At 60.3% G+C, this 26,359-nt stretch overlaps 1 protein-coding gene across 6 annotated transcripts in view; it reads left to right on the top strand.

Moving 5' to 3' along the window:
- SHANK2 (SH3 and multiple ankyrin repeat domains 2) overlaps positions 1-26,359 on the top strand; it is a 503,000-nt gene that overhangs the window by 214,990 nt on the left and 261,651 nt on the right. For all 6 annotated transcript variants that reach the window (XM_026482959.4, XM_026482956.4, XM_026482958.4 and 3 more), the window contains 2 exons: positions 13,182-13,497; positions 23,113-23,279. In XM_026482959.4, the coding sequence (XP_026338744.3) occupies positions 13,182-13,497; positions 23,113-23,279 (483 nt within the window). The remainder of the gene's footprint in view (positions 1-13,181; positions 13,498-23,112; positions 23,280-26,359) is intronic.

Raw genomic sequence — 26,359 nt, 5'->3', positions numbered from 1 at the left:
CATTCTATTCCCTGCTAGACAAATTCCATGCTCTTCAGAGAAAAGTAACAATTCAGAATCTCTGTAACATTTCAATGACAGTGGCTGACACAGAGTCAGAGATGACTAGACACAAAGAAGTGGGGAGAATGGGATGTGCAGAGAACACCACAGTTAACAGGAGCAGACAAGGCAGGCGCTGAAATGCCAGTCGGGAACCTAACGTAACTAGCACGTGTCTTTACGAGCTCCCACTTTTGCTGGGTCTTGTGCTGTAGCCTGAAGATAGAAAGGTGTGCAAACCCTCTCTCCTGCCCCATGCCTTCCGGAAAGGTCCAGAGAGGGTGTTGGTGGCGGGAAGGGTTCCAGAAGCAGACCTTTCATGCAGTGAGGCCAAGTGAACCACTCAACCACCAGGTCCAGGATGGGAGGCAGGAAGGTGCCCTCTGTTTCTTTACTCCTCTGCTGAGTGAAGATAGGAAACAAACATACTTGTGAGGGTCTGAGCTCCGTGCCGGTGATGAAGGGCAGATAGGACGGACTCGGCGCCGGCCAACATTTTCCTGGAGGGAAAATACAATACAATACAAGCAACCTCATAAATACTGTGATTTCAAGTTTTGATCGATGCAGTGAAAGGAACATAAGGAGGGGCTGAGATGGAGGCCGGGAGGAAGGATGGCTAAGGCCTGCCTCTGTGGAGGTGACCTTGAGAGTGAGGGGCGGGGCTAGGAGCCAGCACGGGAAGGGCAGGTGATCCCGTCCAGTGGAGGGCCCAGGAAGGGAAGGACCAGAGGTGTGTTCAGGGCGTAGGAGGCGCTGGCAGGGGCCTGTGCAGGTGAGGGGTAGTGTGGAGGGGCGGGGCAGTGGCTGTCATGTCCAGGTCCCCCGGGGGCCCGCAAGGGCAGAGTAACGCGGTCTGCCTGTGTGGTGTCTTTGTCAGTTCGGGCTGCCCCAACAAGGCACAGCAGGCTGTTGGCTTCAACGACAGGCATTTACCCTCACGGTTCTGGAGGTCCAGGTCCCAGCGCTGGCCCATTCGGTTGCTGGTAAGGACTCTTCCTGGTCTGCAGACGGCCCCTTGCTCGCAGTGTCCTCACACGGCAGACAGATGTCACCTCCCCGTGGCTCTTCCTATTGGCACTGATCCCAGCGTGGGGGCTCCTCCCTCATGGCCCGACGCCTTCCCCCTGGGGCTGAAGGCTTCCGCAGGGGATTTGGCGGGGACACAGACGCTCCGTCCGTGGCATGTGGTCACTCTGGCCACCCTCTGGCCATCTCAGGAGCTGCCTTTAAATGGATGCCACTGCGTGGGGGACTGCCGTGTGTAACCAGCTGTCCAGCGCGGGACACACGGGGGCTTTGTGGCTGCAGGGGCTCTCTGTGTGGACCTGGCCTCTGCAGTCCAGTCCCTCCTGTCCAGAGCAGCCGGGTGAGATGGAGGCAGGGGCCCTGCAGTAAACACGTGCCCCCGTGGCTCATGGGGAAGCCAGCAAGCGCAGTGGATGCAGCCGGTTCCTGGGCTCCCCCGCAGCTCAGACCCACTGGTCCTCCACGGAAAGTACTTTCCTCTGTACCTGGGACCCCGCAGACGTTCGCGTCTGAACACTGGGCTCTGTCAGCTCTAACTCACTCCGGGGTGGGTGCTCAGGCCTGGAGAGGCAAGGTGATGTGCTGAGGTTACAGGCAGTAGGGGGCAGACACAGGACACGGTCCTGACTCCCCAAATCCATGCTTTGCTGCTCCTGATGGCACTCCAAGAGGCAGGTGCATTCCCCACCTCTCCGCACTTAAGAACTTAGAGCCAGGCTTCCCATGGGGCCCATGTGAGCGAGCTGGCCATCTGTGAACGTGCCGGCCTGCTGCCCCCCGAGGCCTGCCTCCAGCCTCTGGAACTCAGGGCACCTTACTCTATGGTGGAAAACCGAGCAGAGCTCCTACCTGAGTCTCGGGGAGTACCTCCTCCACCCTGCTGGGCCCTCCTTGTAGGGGAGGGAAGTTGGCAGGCAGTCCACATCTGCAGGGCCCTCTCAGACACCTTGCGAGCCCGGCGAGGTGGAGGCTAGCCTTCCCACTTTACAGACGGGGAAACTGAGTCCCACCTCGAGTCAGGGGCTGACCCAGGACTCAGCTCAGATTCCATCATTTGGTAACATGCCAGGGAAAAGGAACGTCAGAGTCCACTCCTGCAGAAAGGGGGTGGCCCAGCCCGGTGACATTGGGGACAGTGGCGTTTCTATTGGTGGAAGTGGTGATTGGCATGTCCCCTGCACACTTCGAGGTTTGCACCAGAGCCTCCGGACGTCCTGCCATTCCTGGGGGGGTTCTAGGGTCATTCTTGGGGGTCAGGGCTGGGCCTAAGTGGCGGGGGCAGGGCAGCAACTATGCCAGGGTCTGCAGGTGGAGGCGGGGCTGCCGGGTTCCTGCACTGCTTGCCCACTCGTCCATCCGGCTGGTCAACAGCCTACCCAAGCTGCCACGGGGCCTCAGAGGTGTGCCTGGGTCTGTCCCAGGAAGCCCTGCAGAGGAAGAAGGTGGCCCCATGCTGCAGCAGGTGCTGACTCCATCCCGGGAGCTCCCCCGGTGAGCCTGGGCGCAGGGCATACCGTGCACCCAGGGATAGGTGGGGGCTGTGGGGGAGTCTGTCGAACAGACAGGGCTGAGTGGGCGCAGGTGGCTTGCCTCAGGGCTCTGAGCCTCAGTTTCCCCTGAAGAGGCTGTCAGAAGGGCCACCTAGGTGGCTTGTGCTGGCCTTGCCCCCACACCTCCTGGTCAGTGCAGTGTGCTGGGCACATGATGTTTGTAGGACTCGGAGGTGAAGGCCGAGCTGCAGAGAGGAAAGGGTAGGAGGCTGATCCTTGTACAGTGCTCCTTGGGGACACCCCCCTGTGGTCAGCCCCCGGTTCAACACCCCCAAACCCTCCTCCCTGCCCCCTGTGACCTTAGCCTGAATCACTGTGTCGGGAAACTGATCCCTCCCCGGGAAGAGACCTGGACCCTGTGGGGCTTCGGGGCACCCCGTGTCGGGTGCCCTTCGCCCATATCATCCACGGGGCTCAATGGATCCTCCAGGAGCTCAGTTTCCCTCAATGGCCCTGGCTGCCGGGAACGTTACAAGTGCTGCTGACACCTACATCTTTGTTCAAAGATAACCCCGCATTATTGCCGAGATGCCTTTTTATATCTCGCGTTATTTATAAAAGTATGATTCATTTAACAATTATTGTGAGATGGAGAAAGGTTGCAGTTATCTAAAGCTACGCGGAAAGGAAGCAGGGTCTGCTGTTCGGGATGAGGGGGGGTGGGCAGGAAGATCCGGGTCCAGCCCACACCTGCCCAGACCGGCCGCCTCCCTGTGCCTGGCTCGGCCGCACGCTCTCGCTCTTGGCATTTGGTTTTAGCTTCTGTAAGATGACGTGGCGGGTGCGGCTGGTGGGACACGGAGACCCTCTGGAGACCCCGTGGACACCCTCTCTGAGAAGAGGTTGGAGTCACCTCCGTGAGCTTGTGTTGAGGAGAAAAAGACTCAGTTTCTGCCTCTGTTTATCCAGCCCAATCTCCATGCCAGCCTGCGCTCCCTTCTCCCCACCCGCACAAACAGGAAGTGAGGCCAGGCCACTTGAGAAGAGAAGGGAAACAGCCCCCATCTGGAATTCAGGGTGTTGGAGAATTCACGCCCGAGCCCCAGCCTCGTCGGCTCTGTTGGCCGGGCTCCCGGCGGCAAGCGAGGGACCCATCTGACACGTTGATGCAAGACAGGAAGGTCATGGCACGCCCAGAAGGCCAGTCTGGTGTCCAGCTGCCCCCCGCTCTGGGGAGCTAGCATGTCCCCGACAGGATGCTCGTCCACACCCACCGGCTCCGTCCGCCTGCGTCAGAGCTCTGCGGTGCACGCGGCTGCCTCCAGCCCCGGCAGCCGGGAAAGCTGAAGGAATGAGCCGGGGCTCCCTGCAGCCCCCCAGGCAGGCAGAACTCCGGCCTGACCGACATCCGGTATACCTGTCCTTGGGGGCTGGCCTCCTCTGGGGCCTCCGAGGGGTGGGGGCGGCGGGTGGCAGGACGGTGCAGAGAAGTGAGGTGGCTACAGGCCCCAGGCGGCTTCGGCACACCCGAGGAGGCCTGGTGAACCTGGAAAAGCGCCTCGGGGTGCTCAGAACAAAGTAGAAGCCGGCGTCACCAGCTCTCTCTTTGTTGGTTCATTCACGAGTCTGTCATTCACATCCCGAGCTGGAGGGAGCAGCTTGCAGGGTGACGGGGGAGCTGGGCGTCAACCCTGCATTCGGGGAGCTCGAAGGCCCCAAGGAGGGCTCTCTGTGGCTGGATCAGGGCTCCTTACAGGCACGGGGCAGGGTTGGGGCAGGGAGAAGGCCTTGCTGTCTGCTGGCAGATTTTTGGAATTAAACGCATTTGTTTAGTGACCGCTGCCAATCCTGAAGTCCAGACACCGTCGGACTTGCCGCGTGGCTTGCCCCTCATGACCATCCTGGGAGGTGGCAGCGTTCACACCCCATGTGATGGGTGAGAGATGACTTTCCCAGGCCCACAGAGCTGGGAAGTGGTCAGACAAGGCCTCGTCCCCAGAAGGTCAGCGCCCCCCTCCCCCAGCCCGTGCGCTTCAAGTGAGAGTTCAGCGGGTCACAGCCAGTGCTGGGAATGAGATGGGTCATTCCCACCTACAGATGGGGAAAGCGATGCCAGGGGCGCCTGGGCAGCCCGCCGCCACTGAGGGAGTAAGACGCAGAGCTAGCCGCTACCTCAGATGGCTGGCATGCCCCGTCCGGCTCTGTCCCTGCACCCGGCGTCAGACCCCGGCAGGGGGAGGCGGGCCGATCGTGGGCACCGGACGGGCGCTGATCCCAAGACCCAGCGGCGCACCAGACGCTTCCTGAGGCGTGTTTACCACACCTGGCGCGTCGTTCCTGCCAGGACTTCGGAGCGCCTTGAAATGTTCTGATGTGCGAAGAGCCTTTTTTTGTACGAGAAATGAAATTATTTTCAGCCTGTTGTCAGGCAGTTGTCAAAAGACACGGCAAATAAAGGGCTTCGAGCGGGAGGGTTTGGGAGAGCCCATCAGAGCTCGAGGCAGGTTTGTGGGGCGCCGAGGCTGAAGCCGGCCGGGGCCCATGCGGCTGGGAGGCCGGGGCTGGAGGGGCTGGCTTTGGGGGGTTTTATTCTTTATTGTTTATTTACGTATTTATTATTTGTGTTTCTTAACCAGGGGCAGGCACCAGAGTTGGGCTGGGTGGGACAAGCTGGTGGCCGAAGGGCCTGGCTAGGAGGCTGACAGTTTGGGGTTCATTTTGGGGTGACCCTCTCCCTCCTGGAAGGGGTATGGAAGGGCCTCCATCTGATTTTCTCATGCTTTTTCATCTGTCCATGGACGTCAAACATGCCCCACTCAAAGGACGTTCACTTGCCGTTTGGGGTGGGTGGGCGAGCAGGTGGACGGACTCACCACGTAGCCTCCCGACTCCCTCTGCCTGCCACCTGCCTCACCCCAGCCATCCTGGGGCATCTGGGCTGTGACATCTACCAGCCTACAGCCGCGGGGCAGGGGAGTCTGACCCCCATGGACATCGCTCATCTCATCCAGGGAGTCTGGGAGCCTGATGGGGACTCCACCAGAAGGTTCCGGCTGTCTGAGGCCCATCCCGGGATCTCTGGAAGCCTCGAGGAGAAACGAGTGTTCACATTTTATCCTCCACCTTTTGTCTCAGTTTTTCTCCTGGCCCAGCCTCTCAGATGTCGTCCAGCAGCTCGTCCAGGAGGTGGACACAGTGTGAGCGGATTCCTGGGCTCTCTGCAGCAGACCCAGGGCGTGTGTGCCTCCCTCTGTCCCTGCTGCCCCAGCTTTCCAGAGAGGCTCGGCTCAAACTGGGTGTGGGGGCCTCGTGGTTTGATCGTAAAGGGCGGGATATCTGTCTGTCCTGGAGGGCAGCTGATGTGGACAGCCTGTGTCTGGCAGCAGGAATGCTCCATGCGTGTGACGTGTGAGGCCACAGTGGGAGGGTCCAGACCCAAAGCACAGCCACAGGACGGGATTCCGGCAGGACGCCTCCCGTCCCAACCTCGCAGGCAGGCGGGCGTCATGTGCACACGCCCACAGAGGACAGATCAAGCGCATCGGAGCTGGTGTCGCGGGTGGCCCCAGCCCATCCATCTCCAGGGACGGTTTGCACAGAAAAGCAGGGCCCAGAGCACAGAGTGCAAATGCCACTGAGGAGACACCTGACTGTGCGTCTGTCGGGGCAAAACCTGTGCTTCTAGTGCCACGCCTCTACCTTCCAGTTAGTGTGTGGCAGGCATGAGCCTGTTTCTGTGTGAAGGGACAGAAGACTCGTACACGTGGGCCCAGCACCAGCATTCACCTCCGCGGTGCGGAGGCCGCAGCTTGTGTCTGAGAGTGAGAACCACGGTACTTAGGTAGTGAGCTCTCTGTCACTGGAGGTATTCAAGGAGCGCATGCCTGCCAGTGGGGAGGAGGCCTCAGATGGGTGGGATCGGGAGGCGGGATTTCCGTGGGGCAGAGCCCAGTCCGACAGAGCGACTGTTCCAAGTTTCTGTGAATGCGTTACTGAGCTTCCCGGCAGTGCATTAAAGGGACGGGAGGCGTGTAGAAAAGAATCCTGTGGCTAAGGGGTGTTTCCTGCAGTTCCTCAAATCCTATTATGTCCTGTTAGGTCTTGTTCCCCTAACTGGCCCCCCGTGCAGCCCGAGAGGGAGACCGGGGATCTTTTCTGTCCTGTTCGCTGCTGCGTCCGTCCGTGGCCTACACGGAGCCTGCGATTCACCAGCCCAGGTGGGGTCAGCGGTAGACGTGGCGTGGAGAGCCCGGCTGCCCCCTGCCCCCAGCCAGCCGCCTCTGTGCTGGTCATGGGCCTCTGGGCCTCATCTTGGCGAGGCTCCCTTCTCGGCGCCGGTCCCAGGGCCCCACCGTCCCTGACTCTGCTCCGGCTTTGTGGGCAAGGACGTCGTGAGCCGTGGTTGCTGCCTATGCAAGCAACAGGGGAGGCTGTGCTGGGGCTTCCCCGTCTGGGCCACGTGTAATGCTGTCTGGGGATCTCCTGCTCTCCAGCACGGGGAGAGGGCTCCGTCTCGTTCCCTGCCTTCTCAAGGTAGGAAAGATGCAGGTTTTTCCACAGTCGTGCCCCAGGAAGCCGCTTCTTCCCCATGCCCTTCATCCAAGGTCAACAGCAGGGGCGCAGAGATTGTCTCCAGCGGCAGCACTGGCCTTTGGCGAGGTGCCACCCCCACCAACCCTGGCACACACACCCTCCACTCTGTGGCTGGCAGTGAGGATTGGCGAGGGAACTTGGCTCGGGGTGAGGCTCCGTGCTTCTGGGAGGGTATCGACCAGAGACAGATGGAGGAGGGTTGAGCAGCGCCGAGCCTCCCACTCTCCCAGAGGGTTCCCTGAGCCTTGGCGAGCTCTCAGGGCTCACGTGGCAGGGCCCAGCCTCTGCAGAGGGGCTCCCCCGCTGTGCCGTCTCTGTGGCCTCCTGTCCCGGCCAGGGCGGGCACCTGGCCTGTGGCCAGCCCAGCCCCAGGAACCAGGACACCACCACGTTGCAGACCCTAGCACGTCTGTCCCTGGGGGGGCACGGTACTGGTGTCCCCGAGTGGGAGCAGCTGTGTCCTCGTTGGTGACACTCTGCACCCGAGGGAAGAGTGTCCAGAAACGGTTCAGCCTTGCCCCACGTGTGCACAGACACGGAGCTCTGCCAGCACCACCTCTGCCCCCCAAGGATGTGAATCAGGAGAGCAGTCGGTGGGGTCTCTGATGATAAAACCTGCCAACGGCAGATGCGTTTTCTTAGGGCGCGTCTCAGGAGCGGCTTGCGCCCCGTCATGTGGATTTGCGTCCCGGGTGGTGGGGCGAGGGGTCACCTAGGGCTGAGTTCGGGTGTAGCTGAGTGACTTGGGGCGCTGTGGGTGTTAAGTGGGAGACAGTGCTTAAATGAGCAGCTACTTCAGGGCCTGCACTGGCCGTCCTTCCCCGCCGCACGGAGAGGCCGCTGGGCCAGGCGCCCGACCCCTCAGGCCGTCCTTCCAAGGCAGATGCCTGCTGCTCCTAGCGCTGCCGTTTTTGTCGACCCAAAGTATGTCGACCACATGGAATTCCACTGACACGTTCCCATTGCTTTTTCCTCATCCCGTCTCATCTCGCGCGCTCTCTCTCTCTCTCTTTTTAATTTCGGAAGCAGTTCTCTTGGCAACGGAGAAAACGCACACTTAATTACAGCCGAACAGCAGGGGCATCGGGCAACGGAACCAGCTCCCCGGGATGCTCCATTTCATTTTCGGGAAGCCCTCTGTCCTTATCTAGAAACAGCCCCGCGCACCTGCCGCAGAGCACGCGGCCCCTTCTCTGGGCGCTCCTCCGATAGGACTTTCCTGGAGTCTCCCAGACTTCTCTCGGGGTGGAAATGCTCAGGACACGTGCACAGGGGCTCTGAAGACACCCGTTTTGATCAGCCGCCTGGAATCAGGGCGCGCCAGGGCTCGGTGGCAGTTGTGCTCTCTCTCTCTCTTTAAAAAAGAGAAAGAGAAGGGGGGGGGGAGGAAATCCTGTTTTCTCCAGGGTAATTACCACGATGGGGTGAGCCGGAGAAGGAATAGGTCCTTGTGTCTGATTCCTTCCAGCGGAAATCTGGGTCACGCTCAGCAATTCCAGAATGCCGGCGAGGGCTGCCCAGTTAATGTGGGGCTGGCGTGAGCCTTCTCTGGAGCCGAGTGTGTCGTCTTGACTCGCTCGCCGCATCTGCTAGCGGACAAACGGCGTTAGAGGCAACTTGGCTTTTTCTTTTAAAAATAAAATTTGCGGAACGCACGGCGCGTTCTGTTTCGCGCCCGGTGCATCTGAGCAGAAGCGGCTGGAGCGGCAGCCCGACTTGGCTCAGACGGCCGGGGCTCAGGCTCGCGGCTGCCTCCGGTGTTCCCCGGCCGCGGGCTCGAGGATGCCTGACTCGTGTTCACCCTCCTCCCAGAGGCACTGATCACAAAAGCAGAGTAGCGCTGCTCACATGACAGGTGCCGGCAGAGACAGCGGGGTTTGAGAGCAGCCCCAGTCTACGCTCGGTTGGTTCCCAGCTGACAGACAGAATATGGGGTGGGCTTTGTCACCAGCACGCTGGGTATGGCATGCCCAGCTATGCTCGGAAGCACGCAGTGCCCAGACGCCCGCCGCCGCTCCCCGGGTCCGAGCCGCTCCAGCGCCGAGGGGCCGGGCTGCCCTCCTCTCCTTCCTCCCTTCCGAGAAGGTTATATAATGAGCGGACTGCTGCCAAAGTCGGAGGGAAAATGAAGTCTTTGTTAAATGCCTTCACCAAGAAGGAAGGTAAGGAAGAGCTGTCGGGAGCGCGGTGCATGGGAATTAGCAGTTTCTGACTGATTCTCCGGGGGAGCGGGGGACTCCGGTCCCTCCCAAAATTGCTGGTTGTCCCTTCTCATCACGGAAGGGAATAATTACTTCGGGGGCGCGATCGGGCTTTGTTGTAGTTGGTCTGGGATTCGCACGCGCTCGAAGGTGCGGTTTTATTTCACGGTCCTCCCAAGTCCCCAGCCCCTTGCACAATTGCATTCCGGAATGTGCCTCCATGGTGACCGTGCCGGAGGCCACGTTGGGAACTAAGTCCTATGGAAAATCAAGGAAGTTTTGACTTGTCTGCCCGCTTCCCGGGGGCTGTGGGGCACCTGCTGGGGCGCGAGGAAGGTCAGGACACACTGCTGGCCGTGCCGGCAGGGCGGACGCTCCCCGAACCACTCCTCGGCTCCCGTTGGCCGCCCGGGGTGGCGTTTTCCTGGAGTGGATGCAGATACGGTGGGGCAGACTCTGGGTGCAGAGGATTTTTGTCATACCTTGTGTGATTTCTATTGTGGAAAAAAAACGTATAAATAAATACACGGAAGACAGCTAAGAAAATATCCGCCCACTAAGAGTTTGCAGATTGCCTGAAAGAAGGAAACAGTTGGGTGGAATATTAATCATTTTCAGACAGGAAAAGAGTTATTTTTACCCTTTTCACCAAAAAAAAAAAAAATCAACATTTCCACGGATGGCTCCAGTTACTTTGTCAGACAGAGAACTCTCGCTTTATGAAATCTGGTTTATGGAGACATGACTTTGGAGGAATTAGGAAGGTGCTTGCCAGCCCCAAGCCATAAAATAAACATGGGAGAAATTTCCAATTACCTGCACGGGGCACGAATTTAACGCGAGTGTTGGTAATTAAGCGAGCTGATTGTCGTTGGAATGCTCGCCCTGCCGCTACCTCTGCGTGCCGGTTCATACCCCACCTGATCCTCAGGGCAGGGTGTGTTCGCAAACGCCCCGGCTTCCGCATCCCGTGATCTTCCCCGGGCAGCGGTCCCGAATTCCCACCGCGGCCCAAGCCCCCGCTGGGAAAGCCGCCTTCAGCCCGTGTCTTGGGAATTTCTATAAAGAACAGCCTTTGTCCACGCTCCTTTTCTTGCAGTATTAACCCAGATTCACCTTCTGGTACTTCAGTGTTTGTAACCGTGCACAGCAGGGAAATGTGACTTGGAGTTCATTCGGTGTCCGTTCTGTTCTTTCGTAGACCTCTCTCCCCTTGGAGTCTTAGGCATCGGCAGGACCCCCTCCCCCAGTTTCTGTTAAGGGCATTAGTCCTTTACAGTTATATTGGTCAGAAAGAGACCCAGCGGCCTCATCAGGGAAGCTGGAGGCTTGGCAGGCGTTCATGTCACAGAATGCACGCGTTTCCCTGTCGGGAGTGTCCCTGTGGAGCTGGGGTGTCCCCTCCCCACGGGTTGTGTGAGCCCTGGCCTCTCCTCAGATGCGGGGGGCGGGGAGGATGGTCCAGGAGGCCCAGGGCCCCATCACCCTTTCTGCCTGATGCGTCTGCGGGAGGGGCTGGCTTTCTCGCTGTGATTCAGCCCTCTAGCCGTCAGTCTCTGTGCATGGAAGGTTCCCACCCTCTTGGTCTGTGCGGCCATTTGCCCTCTGTGAGGTCTCTCGGTCCCCCCACCCCGTCGTCAGGCAGGTGTCAGGTCACCCCAGAGCACCCACCAGCAGGTACATTTTTCAAACCCTAAAGAATGAGCGCTCAGTCCTTGCAGGGGTCATTTCTGGCCTCCATCTGCCTGGAGGGAGTGACCGATGTGGTTCTCCCTCACGACCAGCAAAATGCAAACTCAGGGATTTTCCCCAAAGTGAGATTTTTCTAGCAGGTGCAGCCAGGCCTTGCTGATTCGCCGGTGGGCCGAGCCTCTTGAGAGGGCAGCCTCTTGGGCTCTAGAGCCAGGGCTCCACGGGGGACACCGTCGGCCTTTCCCTTCGCCCGCCTCTCTCCCAGCCAGGCTGGCCCTTCTGAGTTCATGTCCTTGGAGGAATTCAGAGCCGGACACAGCTCCAGCTCGCGAGCCCTGGCTGTGTCCAGGGAAGCTTCATAGCGGGAACAGGTTGGAACGGGCACAGGCTGCCGCAGGGAAAATAGGACCTCCCAACATGTCCATTCCCAAATCTCACCAACTGCTCAGAACGCGGATTCCCAGTGCGCGTCCTGAACCCCGTGCCGTCTCTGCGCGGCTTCTCCAGGTTGGTTCCTTGTCTGCCTTCCCGGGATTGCCCTGCAGCCTGGCAAGGCGGTGAAGGGGTACACTGGGTCACGGCTGCCTCACTGGAGCCCTGCCAGCGCCACCTTGTCCCCCAGCGCTCTCTGCCAGTGCCACCTCTTCCCCAGGGCTCCCTGTGGGCCCACCTCTGCCCCCAGGATCTCTGCCCACGCTACTCTGTCCCTGTGCGCTCTGCTGCCCCACGTGGTCATGGGTCGGTGGCAGGGGTTGATGGGGGCACCCAGGCTCTGGGAAGGGCGCACCTGTCCTTCGCTTTCGTGAAGTACTTCACCGCAGCCTCTGACCTTGGGCAGCGGGATGGTGGACTGTCCAGGGCTCTGTCCTGGACCACCCATGATGTTCTTCCCCTTCGAGACGCTAGGACTCCCACTCCAGCCCAGCTCACCCGGAGGATGCGTGCTTTCTGCTGCCCTCAGCGCTGGTCTGTGCAGTGGCGGCCCTGGCCTCGGGCAGCACAGACTCGAGAGCCCACGCGCTCAGCCTCGTTCCAGAGCTTGCAGACCCCGTGGTCAGCGGGAAGCTGCCTGGGTGTCAGGCCCTCGCTTCCAGGGGCATCAGCATCTTCTCAGGTGGCCTGGCCGGCTGCTTTCCTTGACATGCATCTTCTGAGAAAGGACACTTTCTATTTCTGGCTCCAGCCCTCGGAGCAACCCGGAGTGGCTGCAGTGTGGATGCCGGTCCTCACGGTCCCTGTGGGCAGTGTCCTCATTCTGCGTCCCTGGGCACGCTGAACTCAGCAGAGTGAGGGCCTCGCCTCTGGTCTCGAACTTCATAGGAAGACAAACGGGGCGTGCTCACGCCTTCCTGTTGCGCACTGCTGGGCCCCAGTGTGATGGGTGGAGAAAGCAGCCTGCTCGGTCCTGAAGGAGCCCACCTCTGAACGGTACTCGGAGGGCCATGTGTGTGTCCTGGGGCAGCTGCAACAAAGACCCAGAGGTGGACTCACTGCAGGACTCACTGGCCGCGGTCCCAGAGGCCGACGCCCGAGATGCAGGTGTGGGCAGGCAGGGCGGGGTCCCCCCGAGGCCTCTCTCCTCGTGTGTGGACGGCCGTGCTCTCCCTGGGTCCTCACGGGGTCGTCCCTCTGTGCGTGTCTGTGTCCTGATGTCCTCTTCCTGTAATGACCCCAGTCACACTGGATCAGGGCCACCCTGGTGACCTCATGGTACCTTGATCACCTCTGTAAAGGCCCATCTCCAGATACTGTCTCAGGCACCAGGGTTAGGGCTCCGACACATGCATGTCAGGGGGACCCGGTCCTGCCCCTACCAGGGGCCCAGTGCAGGTGGTGGCGAGGAGGAACTCTGTGTCCCGAGCACGTCGTGAGGCCCTCACGCGTGTCTCTGCTGCTGAAGGAGCGGGCCCTGGCCCGGATGGAAGTCGGAGCCCAAGCCCCTTCCATCTCAAGCATTAGCTTGAGCCTCCGTGAAACGGAGACGTGCTCCGTGTCCACCTGGTCTCTGCTTCTATGTCGGGGCGGGCTCTGCACACGGGGGGGGGGGGGGCGGCGGGGGCTCCGTGCACCCCCGCCCTGCACCGCCCGTGCCGGGCGTGCACTCACCCGCCTCTCCTTGTTCTCTCCGACTCAGTGCCCTTCCGAGAGGCCCCGGCGTACTCCAACCGCCGGCGGCGGCCCCCCAACACGCTGGCCGCCCCCCGGGTCCTGCTGCGCTCCAACAGTGACAACAACCTCAACGCCAGCACGCCCGACTGGGCCGTCTGCTCCGCCACCTCCCACCGCAGTCTCTCACCCCAGCTGCTGCAGCAGACGCCCGGCAAGCCCGAGGGGGCCGCCAGGACCCTTGGGAGCTACGCCCCCGGGCCCCGCAGCCGGTCCCCGTCGCTCAACAGGCTGGGCGGTGCCGGCGAGGATGGCAAGAGGCCCCAGCAGTCCTGGCACGTCGGGTAAGGAGTGGCCGTGGTTGGCGGGTGTTGGCAAGGAGCCGGGGGCTCCCGAGGGCACTGGGAGAGGAAGCCCTCCCTGCACCGTGGCTCCTGGTTTCTAGGGTTCACGGCACGCCCACGGGTTGGCCAGGATGCCTGTTTTATTCCAGCCTGGATGTCCGGTCGCCTGCGTGAGCACGTGCCCATGATGACCGCCCGGGGCAGGTGTAGGGGGCGGGGTCGAGCTCCTGGGGGGGGGGGTTGGGGCTGGGGCTGGCGTCGGGGGCCTCATTTTCCTTCTGTGTGCATTGGATTCTGGGTTCTGAAAGTGAAATGTGAACAGAGAGGGAGCTAAGGCCGCCAGCCTGCCCGTTGCCGAGAGTTCCTCCAAGTACCGCTTTTACTGCCAACGCGCCTGGTCCGGAATTAAAGCTCACGCTTGGGCTCCGGGCCCTGGCCCCCTTGCTGTCGCTCCAGCACGTTCTCCACATGGTCGTGCCCTTTCAGAATTGTTCACATGAGGATGGGTCTTTCGGGGGGGTGGGCTCACGGCTGGGGCCCCAGGGTGCCGGGCTTAGCGCTGGCTACAGCCATGAAAGCAGCCCCGGCGTCCGGCCTTGCCAGTCCCACTGTGCGCTCCGTCTCGGGCCCAGGCCCTGGTCCTCGTGCTACGGCTTGCTGGCCCCTTCCCTCCTGGGTCCTCATTCCTGCACCTGTGCCGTGGGGTTCTCAAGTATTTGTCGCCTTCAGCCACGGTGGCCCGGGAAGGCCCACTGACCGGTGTTTCCCTGGCCGGCACAGGGCTCTGGCCCCCTTACGTCCAGCACGTCACCAGATCCCCCTTTCCCCTTGCTCATTCCCGCTCCCTCCCAGGCCTGCTGAGTGAGGCCTGCCGACGCCTCGGCTTACGTCTGTGATGCTGGGGAGGTGGGGCACCCTGCTGCTTGGGGGCTCTGTCCTGCAGCTTCTGCGTCTTCCGAGTGGGGTGCAGGTGGGCAGCCCGGGTGGGAGGGGGCGACGGTGCTTCACGTGGTCCCGGCAGGAGGCTGACGGCTGTGACCGTGAACAGCGGTGGCCAAGTCTCCGGATCGGGAGAATGTTCCCGTGGGAACCACGTCTCCCGGCTCCTGCATAGGGTCTCGGGCTTGAGGCTCTGGATGCCAGCCCACCCCAAGCCCGCAGCCACGCCTCAGCCCCAGCCACTGCCCACCCGTCTCGTGCTCCAAACGGTGAGATCCAGTTTCTGGCTCTGGTCTAGATTCTCGCTCTGGGTCGCCCCGAGGGAGAAGTCCCAGGTGCTAAGAACAGTTTAAAACTAAATTAAAGGCCTCCCCTGAGGAGGCAAATTCCACTTCACACCATTCACTGGAATTATGACTGTAATTTTGAGAAGAGTGTGTCCCCTTCCTCTAGCACGAAATCTAATAAGGGACAGAGGGTGGTGTGGCCGGGGACCGCAACCCCACACACAGAACAGTGCTTGTGAAGGGAGGAAAGCCACCGGGGTGCCTTGCTGGGGCCCCGCCTGGCTGTCCCCCATGTCCTGTGCGGGTGCGTGTGGGGCCATCACGGCGCCTGTCCCGAGCCTTGCTGCTGGGACCTCTGGGCACCTGTTCTGCGCTCTGCCCTGGGCTGCTGACTTGACACTTGGAGCTTCATCGACACAGTGGGTGTCGTGAAAAGACTGGCCGCCGGGGTTGTTTTTAAGACTCAGTGAGTGAATTTGTGCCCGTACCTCACAGCAGTACCATGCTGGCCCTCAGACGAAGCTCAGATCTGCATCTAGCCCAAAAAAGGCACTTAGCCAGTTCTGTTTCCTTTGTCACCCAGAGCCCTGGGCAGGGGGACCAACCATCCAGGTTTGCCCGGGACCCCAGGATTGCCCCCACCTGTGGGCTATTACCTGTCCTGGCCCGGCCAGCGCCTTGCCTTGCTGAGCGGTGCCGCTGATAGAGCCCTGCCTTTTCTGCCTTGTTCAGCCTTCCTCCCTCCCCCCCCCCCCAACCCCGACAAGCCTGCCTGTCCCATGTCTGTCTGTTCAGGGTCCAGATCCTTGCTGGTGATGGAAACTACTCTGTGACAGGAGCCATGGGCTGCTGGGGTCCTTCCCCCAACACTCCCCTGTCCTAACAGGGACTGCCGGGTGCACCTGCTTCCCCCTGGAATGGGAGGGAATGGTGGGCCCTCTGCTTCCTGGCTGGGAGACCATGGTCTGGCCTTTCGAACCACACCTAGGCGTAGAACTGGCAATACAGACCGGCCCAGGCGATGGCAGACGCCAGATACAGGACCCCACAGCATAGCCCCTGAGCCTTGTGGGGGCTCAAGGAGGTAGCTGAACCCCTCCACTCTGTCTTTGTCATCGCCACTCGGAGCCTAACCCCTTCCCAGGGCAGGCAGACCCTGGCTGGGCATGACACATGACTCAGGGTGACCCGGGGTGCCCCGAGTGCCCTTACTGGTTCTCGCAGAGCCTAGGCTGGGGTTAGGAGGCCCTGCCCCTGCACACCCCTCCGTCTACAGATTCTGTCTCCGCGGTAGCTGTCCCAGCTGTGCTCCTCCCCGCCGTGTGCCTGCACAGGACCCCCGACCCTTCTACTCCAGGTCTTCTCCAATGAAGAGTGGGGCTGATAGTTTGGGAAGCGGGAGTAAGTTGAATTTCATAACCACCCACCACACGTTCTGAGGCGTGTCTGGCTCCCAGGGGACTCCCCAGAAGCCTTTGCTGCTCTGGGTTGTCAGCAACACTTAGAAGGACCCTCTGGCCCCCGTGGGGCAGGCGCTGGAGGGAGTCAGGAGTCACTGTCCTGGTGACAGCTCCAGCTAAGAGGCCGGAGAAGCAAAGACCATCACTCAGCCCAGTAGAGGGAGACTCAGCCTCCTGACATGAGGAGGATTTGTCCTCTGCCTCCGCACCCCCACGTTGCCCACCCCCCCCCCGCCCCCCCGCTGCTGGCGGGGAATGCTGGGCACTTAGCACCACAATCAGGCAGAGCCCATTTGCCTGAATGCCGAGCTGAGGCCCTGGAAACCCGAGCCAGGAATACGATGGGCACATCAGTGTGGCCGAGGCCTCAGGTGCAGACTGGATGATGGTGGGGGGGCACCAAGGTCTCCCCAGCTGCCCAAGTCCCTGTTCAGCTCCCTCCCTGGCTGGGCTCTGAGCTGTGGGCAGGGCCAGCGTCCTCCGTGGAGCTGTCCTCCCGTAACCAGCTGACCTGAGTGCCAAGCAGAGAGGTAGAAGGTCCACAGAGGTCAGCACCCATGTACCCGCCACACCTTTGAATCCAGCTTCAGGTGGGGGACCCCACAGACACCTGCCCATGATGGCGCCCTCTAGTGTGGCTTGTCCGGGTCCCTACCAACCGCTGCCCTGTTGCCCAGGACCCCTCCAGTACCCAGCAGGCTGCCCTGGCCTCGTCAGCACCAGGAAGCATTCTGGTCACCCTCTTACCAAGGACGCATCTCTTGGGTGGGTTCAGCTCAGCACGATGGGGCGGACTCGTGCTTTTGAGTGTAGGCAGAGACTCGTGCAGCCTGTGGCTGGCTCACGGCATCCCTCTGAGCCGGAGCCGTCAGGCAGAACCTGGCGGGGGCTCGGCAAAGTCTCGTACACAAGTCACCTTCATTTCTCTGACCCTGGCCATGGGAGGCTGAGGCCATGCAGATGTTTGGGGTTTCAGGTGGATAAGACGGCACATCGGCCAGCAGCCCGCAGCGTGGGGGGCTTGGCCATCCCAGGAGGGTCCAGGTGTGGGGCCAGCTTCGAGCCTGTGCCCATGGCCCCGCTGGTAGAAGGTGACATTGGTATTACCAGTCTGTGCCCCCTGAGTAGCGCCTGTGCCCCTGTGAGCACCGGGAGGGAAGGCCAGCCCGAGACAGGGCCCCAAATCCCAGGGCAGGTTTGCTCACAGAATAGAACCTTTCGAACGGAGCCAGAGACTTCAGAAATCAGAGACCGCACCCCCTTCCAGGGGGTCCTGGGGTGGTGGGACCCCTTCCAGGAGACAAAGCTCCCATCTTGTCAGGCTTGTGGGTGTGCAGGGGCACGGTGGTGCCCCTCTGGCCTAGGTCTCTGTCCACCTCTGCGAGGCCTCTCCCTGCTTCCTGGGGCCGTGGAGACCAAACGTGGCTCCCCCAGAGGAGCAGGGACCTGGTTTCCTCCGTGAGAACTCAGTGCAACGGCTGTTCCCTTCCTGTGCTTGTCCTGACCCAGAAAGGGAGTGGGGGTGGGCTCCAGGGGCAGGGTAGGGTCAGGGCAGGGGTAGCATCAGGGCAAGGCAGGCGCTGCCCAGCCCAGGCTTGGAGGCGGGTGGTCCTTCTGCCCTGCTGCTGCCTGACCTGGGGCGCTAAGGGCACGTCATGGGGAGGCCAGGAGTAGGGATCCACGAGGAGTGGGACTCCCTGGTTTGTGTGTGTCACCTGGTGGGGAGGCAGGCCAGGCCAAGGGGGCTCAACTTGAGGGAGCAGGTGCGTCTTGGCTGCTGAGGACTTAATGTCCAGGTACTTCACAGGCCACCCCTCACCCGCCACCATCTCTGCTTCTGTGTTTGGGGACATTCAGACTTTGCTGTCTCCGCTGGTTGCACGAATTCATGAATTAGCAATCTCCTCTGTTCCGGGCTCCCGTCATGCGGAGGAGAATGCCTTGTTCCCACCCCAGAGGTGAGGGCGGGAGACATGTGAGCCCCCAGGGGTGATGTAGTGGAGGACACGGAGCCACAGGCGCCCCTGACAGAGCCCCCCAGGGCTCAGAGCTCCCTGGGGGAGGTGGGGAGCTCAGCAGAGAAGCGGAGATCCGCAGTGGGGAATGCCGTGGGCCAGCTGGGGGTCAGGGTGGCGAGGGGCCCGGAGTGACTGGGGCAGAGAGTGGGAAGTGTGAGGAAGGGTGTACGTTCAGAACTGCTCCTGTCACTCGGGGACTCCCGGCACTTTCTCTCCCCTCCCCCACCCTCTTCTTGTCGGAGCCAGGAGCGGCCTGGGGCTTGCAAATGGGCAGAAAGCCCGCTCCAGGGGCCTGGGTCACCGCAGAGAGTGTGCGAGCAGCTGCACAAAGTTGGCGCCTGGTGGATTTCCCTTCTCGGGTCCACAAAAGCCCTGGCTCACGCTGGTGCCCCAGCCGGTGTCACTGCGGCCAGTGGGATGGGACATCCTGGTGACCGTCCTTCCCCAGATCCCTTCTCAGGGCCTCATGGCATGGCTGTGGCGTGTAGGGTGCTGTTACTGGAACCGCAGAGGCAGGGCAGAGCCCAGAGCCCATGCTGGGGCCCCACTGCTCAGGGTGGTGGGTGCTGAGGATTCCTGCGTGTCTTTCTGGCTCTAAGCGGTGGGGGATGGTGCCGATAGTACAGGGGGTGCCATACAGTCTGAGCTTTTACCCTGAAGAGACAGCAGTCAGTGGATGATAAGATCTTGGGACCTTTGGGGCTGGATGTGGCACCCTCTCCACCAGACCACCAAGCACTTTCCTTCCACCCATGCTGAGTAAGCCAGGAACCTGGGGACACCCCAGTTTTAGTAGGTCCAGGTATGGCAGGGCCCTGGTCACCCAGGATAGCTGGAAAGTGGCTCAGTTCACTCATCCACGTCACCCCACAGCCAGCCACCAATTTTCTGATATTGAGAATTCAGTGATTTAGCTCTCATACCAAAACAACGTGGTTGGAATTCCATCTGGCTGTTCTTGGACGGATCACAAGGAAAATGTTGACAGCTTGGGGTAGGGAACTTCAGTCCATCCCCGCTGTGCAGGCAGGGTGGAGCAGCCCCAGTCTGGCCCCTGTGCCTCCTTTCCCGAGAGGGGATGGCACTCCCAACCCTGAGCCACTGCGGGGCTCTGGCTCCTGCTGCCGTGGGACGCAGTGCCTAAAACAGGACATTGTGGGGAGAAGACGCCTTCCTTGGCAGGAGAGGTCATCACTGCATGGAGCAGGGAGCCTCCAGGGAGCCCTGGGCTGGCGTCAAGGAGCCAGGATGTGAGGTCAGCTCTGTATCTCTGTGTCTCGGCCACTATTTATGGAACCTCCTTTTTCTCTTCTATGAAATGGAGCTTTGTGAGGCTCAGATCAACCTGGAATGAGAAGGTGCTTTAGCTTTCGTGGGGATCGCACATCACTCCTGGTGCCCGGCGCCATGGGTGCGCTCTGGTCTAGAGGGACTGACTCCTTCCTGTTCTTTGACAGGGCCTTTCCAGGCATGGGTGGATGGGTTAGGGAACTGATCATCTGCAAGGTGGCTCAAGACACAGAGCTCCCCAGATTGGAGCAGTGTTTGCTTTGACTTCTCTGCCCAGTGACACCCTCTGGTACCAGCTGGAAGCAGCTAGCTCACACAGGCAACTTGTGACCACTTTCCAGTGGAAGCGGGAAGTGGGAATGGTGCTAATGTTCACTTAAGTAAACCTGCGAAGAGTAGTTCCTGTTGACTCATTCTCCGGTCACTGCGGCTCACCCCCTCTTACAAGATGGGGAACTAGGCTTCAAGAGGTTAACTTACTTGTCTAACATCTGTAGTAAGTGGTCAGCTGGGCATCTTGTGGGGTCCTTGTGAAATTTGGGTGGATGAGTGAATATGATGTTTGGATAAGTGGTAAGATGGATAGGTGGGTGGATGGACAGATGGATGGATAAGTGGATAGTTGGGCGGGTGGATGGATGGAAGGAGGGATGGTGGATGAATGGGTAGATGTGTGATGGATGGATGGATGGATAGGTGAATGTATGGATGTGGGCAGATGGATGGATAAGTGGATGGATGGGTAGATGCATGGGTGGATGGATAGATGGATGGACGGATAGATGCATGGGTGGATGGATAGATGGATGGACGGATAGATGCATGGGTGGATGGATAGATGGATGGACGGATAGATGCATGGGTGGATGGATAGATGGATGGATGGTTGGGTGGAGGGATGAGTGGAGGATGGATAGATGGATAAGTGGGTTGGTGTTTGGATGGATGGATGGATGGATGGATGGATGGATGGATGGACGGGTAGTGGATAGATTGGTGGATGGGTGAGTGGATGGGGTGGGTGGGTGGACGGAGGGGTAGATGGATAGATACCATTACCCCCAACACAGAGTCAAGCTAAAAATAGAAAACAGACATGAAATGATATATTACAGTTTTAGGAAGACATACAAGCTTACTAGCATAGAGACAAGATGACGAGCGTATAACCCTGTTCTGTGACAATGACCGAGCACATGTGGTGTGTGGCGTGTGTGCGCCTGCGAGCACATGTGGGGGGAGGTCCTTTGCCAGGTGTTTTAACTGCTGTCTCTTTTCTTACCTCATTCCTCTCCTTCCTCTCATAGTAACTTTGGGGGAAAGAAGCTGCGGTCTAACCCGACTTTACCGGTTTAAATATCAACAGCACATCCTTCCTCCTCTCCCTCTCTCCATCCATCCAACTATCCATCCATCCATCCATGCATCTACCCCATCTTCACCCACCCGCGCTTCTCTGCATCCAGCAGTCCATCTTTGCACCCACCTCCCCAGCCATCCGTTCCTTCCCGTGTGCAACAGGGAGTGAAGGAGCACCTGGTTTGTGCCAAGCACCATTAGGCACTTGGGATAAAGTCGTGAACAACACAGCCTTCGAGGAGCTTGTATTCAAGTCGGGGTGGGGGTGAAAGCCAAGGAAGTAAAAAGGATCTATGAATCATACTATACATCCCCTTCATTCACAACGCCCTCTTCTCCAGGAGCCCAAAGCGTGGCTCAGATAATGCTCTGTCCCCGAGACCAGGGCAATGACCTACCACCGTTCCGCAAGCTGCGGGCATCACAGTGAACATCTGGATTTTCTTGTCCACAGAACTGTAGCCGGCTGGGCAAGGAGAGGTTAAGCAAGGAGGTGATGTGGGGCCACTGGGCAAGGCCACCTGAACCCCCTGGATTCTGTGACCTCCATCTGTGGCTTGAACTTGGTTAATGAAGCCTCTGGGGGAGGAATGGCATCCCTGGGGACAGAGGACCTCTCTCTCTGAGCCCTGGGAGGCTCCCAGAAAAGCTCACGTGACCAGCCCAGGTGCTGCCCACCCTCTGCCCCGTGTGGGTTTGGGTGGGCTCTGACCACTGAGGTCAGGCAGACAGACCTAGCCGTCAGTCCTCCTCCGTGCTAGTGTAGTTGAGGGTAACACTGAGCGTGTCATAGCCTCCGGCTTCGCGTGTGTGGACACGGGCTCCCCTGGCTAGCTCCCCCAGTCGTGACGGCGAGTGAGAAAGTCGGGAGGACACAACACACCCACGGTCATACCCTGTGAGCTTCTCCAAGCAAACCGTGTATCAGTGGTGCAGGGATGTCGTGACAGAAACCGCGTGGCCCGTTTCTCTGTGAACCTGCCTCTCGTGCCTGCATAGCCCCTCTTGTCTCACTCTCAGGCCTGGACGTGGGCTTGGGAACATTTGCTCTTTGTGAATAAACCTAAAGCAAGAAGACGGGCCCCGCGTCTGGTGAGAAGTCCGCGGGGCGGCTGGGGCGGCGGCTCCTGTGATCATGAGAGCTCCTCAGGGACAGTGGTGTTCCCTCACCAGGAGGGGCTGGCGTGCATGCTGGTGCTGGTGAAATGTCAGAGACCCAGGGTCTGCCCCGATTTCTGAATCGCTAGGGTCTTTGATTTTTGTTTTTTTGAAGATTATTTGAGAGCGAGAGGGAGAGAGAGGGTACACGTGGGTGTGTGCGCGTGGGGGGTGAAGGGAGCAGGGCAGAGGGAGGGAATCCTCCATCAGACTCCCTGCTGAGCGTGGAGCCAACGCGGGGCTCTATCTCCTGACCCTGAGATCATGACCTGAGCCACATCAAGACTGCAACGCTTAACCGATTGAGCCACCCAGGTGCCCGCTGATTTTTATTTTTCCAAGAATGGTGTTAGAGTACACTTAACATACACTTTATCACCTTAACCCTGTTTGAGTGCACAGTCCTGTGCCATCAAGCACGTTCACACGGTTGTGCAGCCGTCCCCACCATCCGTCTCCAGAACTTTCCATCTTCTCAAACAGAGACTCTGTCCCCCTGAGACACAAACCCCCATCCCTCCCCTGGCCCTGGCACCCATCGTCCACTCTCCGTCCCCCTGAGACACCAGCCCCCACCCCTCCCCCGGCCCCGGCGCCCGCCGTCCTACTTAGGACGTGGCAAGTCCACACACGTGGTCTCAGTGGAATCACACCAGGAACGCCTGCCTTTTCTGACTGACTCTTTCACTGAGTGTAGTGTCCTCAGGGTCCATCCACATTCAGCAGGTGTCAGAATGTCCTTCCTTTGTCAGGCTGGACAGTAGTCCAGTGTGTGGATGGACCACACAGTGTTTATCGGTTCGTGCTTGGATGGGTGCTGGGCTCATTCCCAGCTCCGGGCTGTGGAGAGCACTGCCGCTGTGGACAGGTGTGAAAACACGGGTAAGCTCCCGGAAGTGCAGTTGCTGGAATTACCCGAGTCTCTTAGCCGTGGACGCGGCCCCCGGGCACTTTCACGTCCTTGCTCCATCTAGAATCAGGAGCTCCCGTGGCACGGCTCTCACTGCGGCTTCCGTCGTGAACGGCTCGGCCACGGGCCTGGTGTGTGACGTGCCCTGTCTCAGGCCATGACCCTGTCGCTCTCTCTCTGCCCTTCCCTCTCAGGCCGGCTTTCCCGCCTGGCGCCAAGGACATGCTGTCTGCCTTCGAGTACCCGGAGCCCAAGCGGAAGCTCTACAGTGCAGTGCCCGGGAGGCTCTTCGTCGTCGTCAAGCCATACCACCCCCAGGTCGACGGCGAGATCCCCCTTCACCGTGGCGACAGGGTCAAAGGTCAGTGTCCACTCTGCTTTCGGGGCAGGGTCAGGCCGGGCCCTCTGTGCCTCAGCGGACCCCCTGTTGGGGTGTTGGTGTTGGAGGCATTGCTTCCCGGGCTCCTGCAGGACGCACAGAGCCGGGAGGGCAGAACAGGGAGCTGACTGGGCTCGCGGTCGTTCCGTGTCTGTTAGGGGAGCGGCACCGCCCGTCGGGAATGAGACTCCATTGCAGAAAGTTCAGGGGAGAGGGGCAGAGCTCCTTTCCGCCTGGGAAACCCCTGAGGGCCCCGGGAAGACGTGGCATGGAGACGGGGCCTAGCACAGGTCGGATTTGAACATGTCTTCCCAGGAGTCGGGGACAGGTGTCTAGCGGGGATGGTCCGGCACAGCCTGGAGACCTCCAGAGTTCCTGGGAAGGAAGTCCACCAGGTTGGAGGGAAGGATTCCCAAAGCAAAATCCTGGGAAACGTGGTCGAAAAGCATGGAAGGGATCCATGAATGCCAGGCCAAGGAGTTAGGCTTTGTTCCCAGGGTACTGGGGAGCCAGCGATGGTTTCTGAGCAGGGAGATCAGGTATGTGAGGCTGTCCAGGGAGATGGGTGGAAATAGGACATGTGCAGGAGGTCGTACGTGGTGTTGAGGCTGTTTGGAGGAAGTAGAAAAGCAGCAGGTATGGGCCTCAGGCCACATGGGGGCAGCTGAAGTCTCCCGGTACAGCAAGAAAGGGCACGCCACACGTGCCCACACGTGCGTGGGGCCTATCACCGGAAGACAGCCTTTCAGCAGACGCGTGGCGGGCAATAAACCATATGCCCCTTAGAAGTCAGCAGGCCAGGGCCAGATCCTGCCCACCCCGCCTTGTCCCCACCGGGCCTGAGCTGGCACGTAACCCAGTGCCCTCCTCTGTGCCCTGCACGGATCCGGCTGACCTCAGCTGGGATTTGCAAGTTTCTGATGACAGGTGGAGCCCTGTTCTCCCGCGGCTCCTCCTGGTCTCCCAGCTGCACGCAAATTGGCCATCTGGTAGCAGGCGCAAGTCCCAGGAGCTCTGTTTGTGTTCTTTCCGGCATTTTTCTTCACCTTTGATCACTTCTATTGATCTGTTTCCAATACCCTTTCCTCTGAAATGTTCCCTTCACTGTTAAGTCCATCTTGCGCATTTCTAAATTTCAGAAGTCACACGTTCATAAGTCTCCCTGTCCCTGTTGGGGCTTCTCGCTCGCTGGAAGCTCATGCTGTGCTAGGTCACTGGCGTGGTGCGGTCAGCGCACCGAGGTCCCCGTCTGTGGTCCGCGGTCAGGGTCACCTTGGGCTGGGCTTGCGCAGTTTCCTCCCCTCTCGTGAGAACGGGCTCCCTCCCGTGGGGTCTTCGTGTGTCTGGTGATCTTCCGTTGCGTCATGGACGTTAGGCGGGTTAAGCTGTGGGCGTTTCCTCTGTTTGGGGGCGTTGCCTGGGTGACCGCTCCATGTGGCGAGGCTGTCTGCCGGCCCCTCTCGGGCTCCTTCCCGTGTGGGGACACCCCCAGTCTCCAGGGTGCGTGCTTTCTCCTGGCCTCATCTTTCTGGTCCTTCAGGCAGCTCAGACTGAGGGTTTTCCCCGCGGGCCCCCCCACCCCCGGCAGCCCTGTCTTGTGGACGGGGTGCAGGCTCCCGGCCATGGAGAGGGGCTCACTGGTTCAGCTCCCCTCCCGTGGGCCTCCAGGTGTCCCATCAGGCCTGGCTGCCTCTCCACACATTCCGGCACCTTTCCCACCTGGCATGGGGTACAGCTGCCTTCTGGGGTGTCCGGTGGGCCCATGTCCATCATATCTATAAGTTCAAGTCTCTGCACTGTCCCTGTCGACTTCACTGCAATATTCTTGTCACCTTTCACATTATAAGCGTTCAGATTATAAATGTAGAAATTCACACCACCTGCAATTTTAAATTTTAGTCCCGGAATGCATGATAGACTTTCCTCCCCTGCACGTGGGTAGTTTCTGGTCGTCCCCACAACAAGGACGCTGCCTCTGCAGACGGGGTGGCTGGCGGCTCTGCCACAGCACTCACACGGGGCCCCAGACAGAAGGCCACAGAAATGTTTTTGCCAAGGCCATGTGTCTTTCTGGCGCGACCCCTGTGCCGCGGCTGCAGAGGGTGTCCTGGAGGGGCCCCAGGGACACCCAGTCCTGGCAGAGCTGGCGGGCCAGGCCTCGAGGCCCTTCCCCGCCTCCTCCCAGCCCCCCGAGAGACCTGCCCCCAGGAGCAGCCCCTATTCGGAGAAAGCTGGGAAGGGCAGGGCCCCGGACCCGCTGCATCGGGAGCTCTCTCCTGATGACCGCTAGGCAGTGATGCAGGTCGACTCAGGTCGGCCCCTGAGCCCCAGGAGGCCAGCGGCTCGTGTGAAGACAAAGCACCACCCCTGTGGCCTGCTCTCGCAACCGTGAGCGCCCCACCCTCCACCATGGCCCCAGCACACCACCCGCTCTCCCTGCCCGGCCCACTCTGAAATCAACTAAGCCAGGCCCACAGCCCCGGACTCTCGTTCCACGCGGGCCCACCACGCCCTGCACCCCCAGGCCCACGTGGGGCTTCGGCCGGGCTGGCAGGTGCCTGCAGAGCCCGCCCAGTGACCCTGGCTGCCGGTTCGTATCTGGGGGCCCCATACATCAGAGACGATGACAGAGGAGCAGATGAAGGTGGAGACTCGTCAGTGAGCACCTGCTGTTTACTACTCATGCTACCGGATGTGTTACATAGGTTTTGTGTGAACCTCACGGTGACTGTGGGCCAAGCACTGGTGTGCTCAGGGGGTCGCCACAGAGTCCCTCAGTCTAGGCAGCTTGAACAACAGGACTCAGTGTCCCCGGTCCCGGAGGCCGACGCCAAGGTCCAGGCGCACAGGGCAGGGTTCTCCCGAGGCCTCTCTCCTCGTGTGTGGACGGCTGTGCTCTCCCTGGGTCCTCACAGGGTCGTCCCTCCGTGCGTGTCTGTGTCCTGATCCCCTCTTCCTGTAAGGACCCCGGTCACATGGGATCGGGGCCACCCCGGTGACCTCATGTTACCTTGATCGCCTCTTTAAAGACCCCAGCTCCAAGTAGAGCCTCATTCTGAGGT

This window comes from Ursus arctos, unplaced genomic scaffold (assembly GCF_023065955.2).
Source record: "Ursus arctos isolate Adak ecotype North America unplaced genomic scaffold, UrsArc2.0 scaffold_23, whole genome shotgun sequence".
NCBI classification, from domain to species: Eukaryota; Metazoa; Chordata; class Mammalia; order Carnivora; family Ursidae; genus Ursus; species Ursus arctos.
The sequence above is the reverse complement of the archived record's forward strand: the minus strand, read 5'-3'. Positions and strand labels throughout refer to the sequence as shown.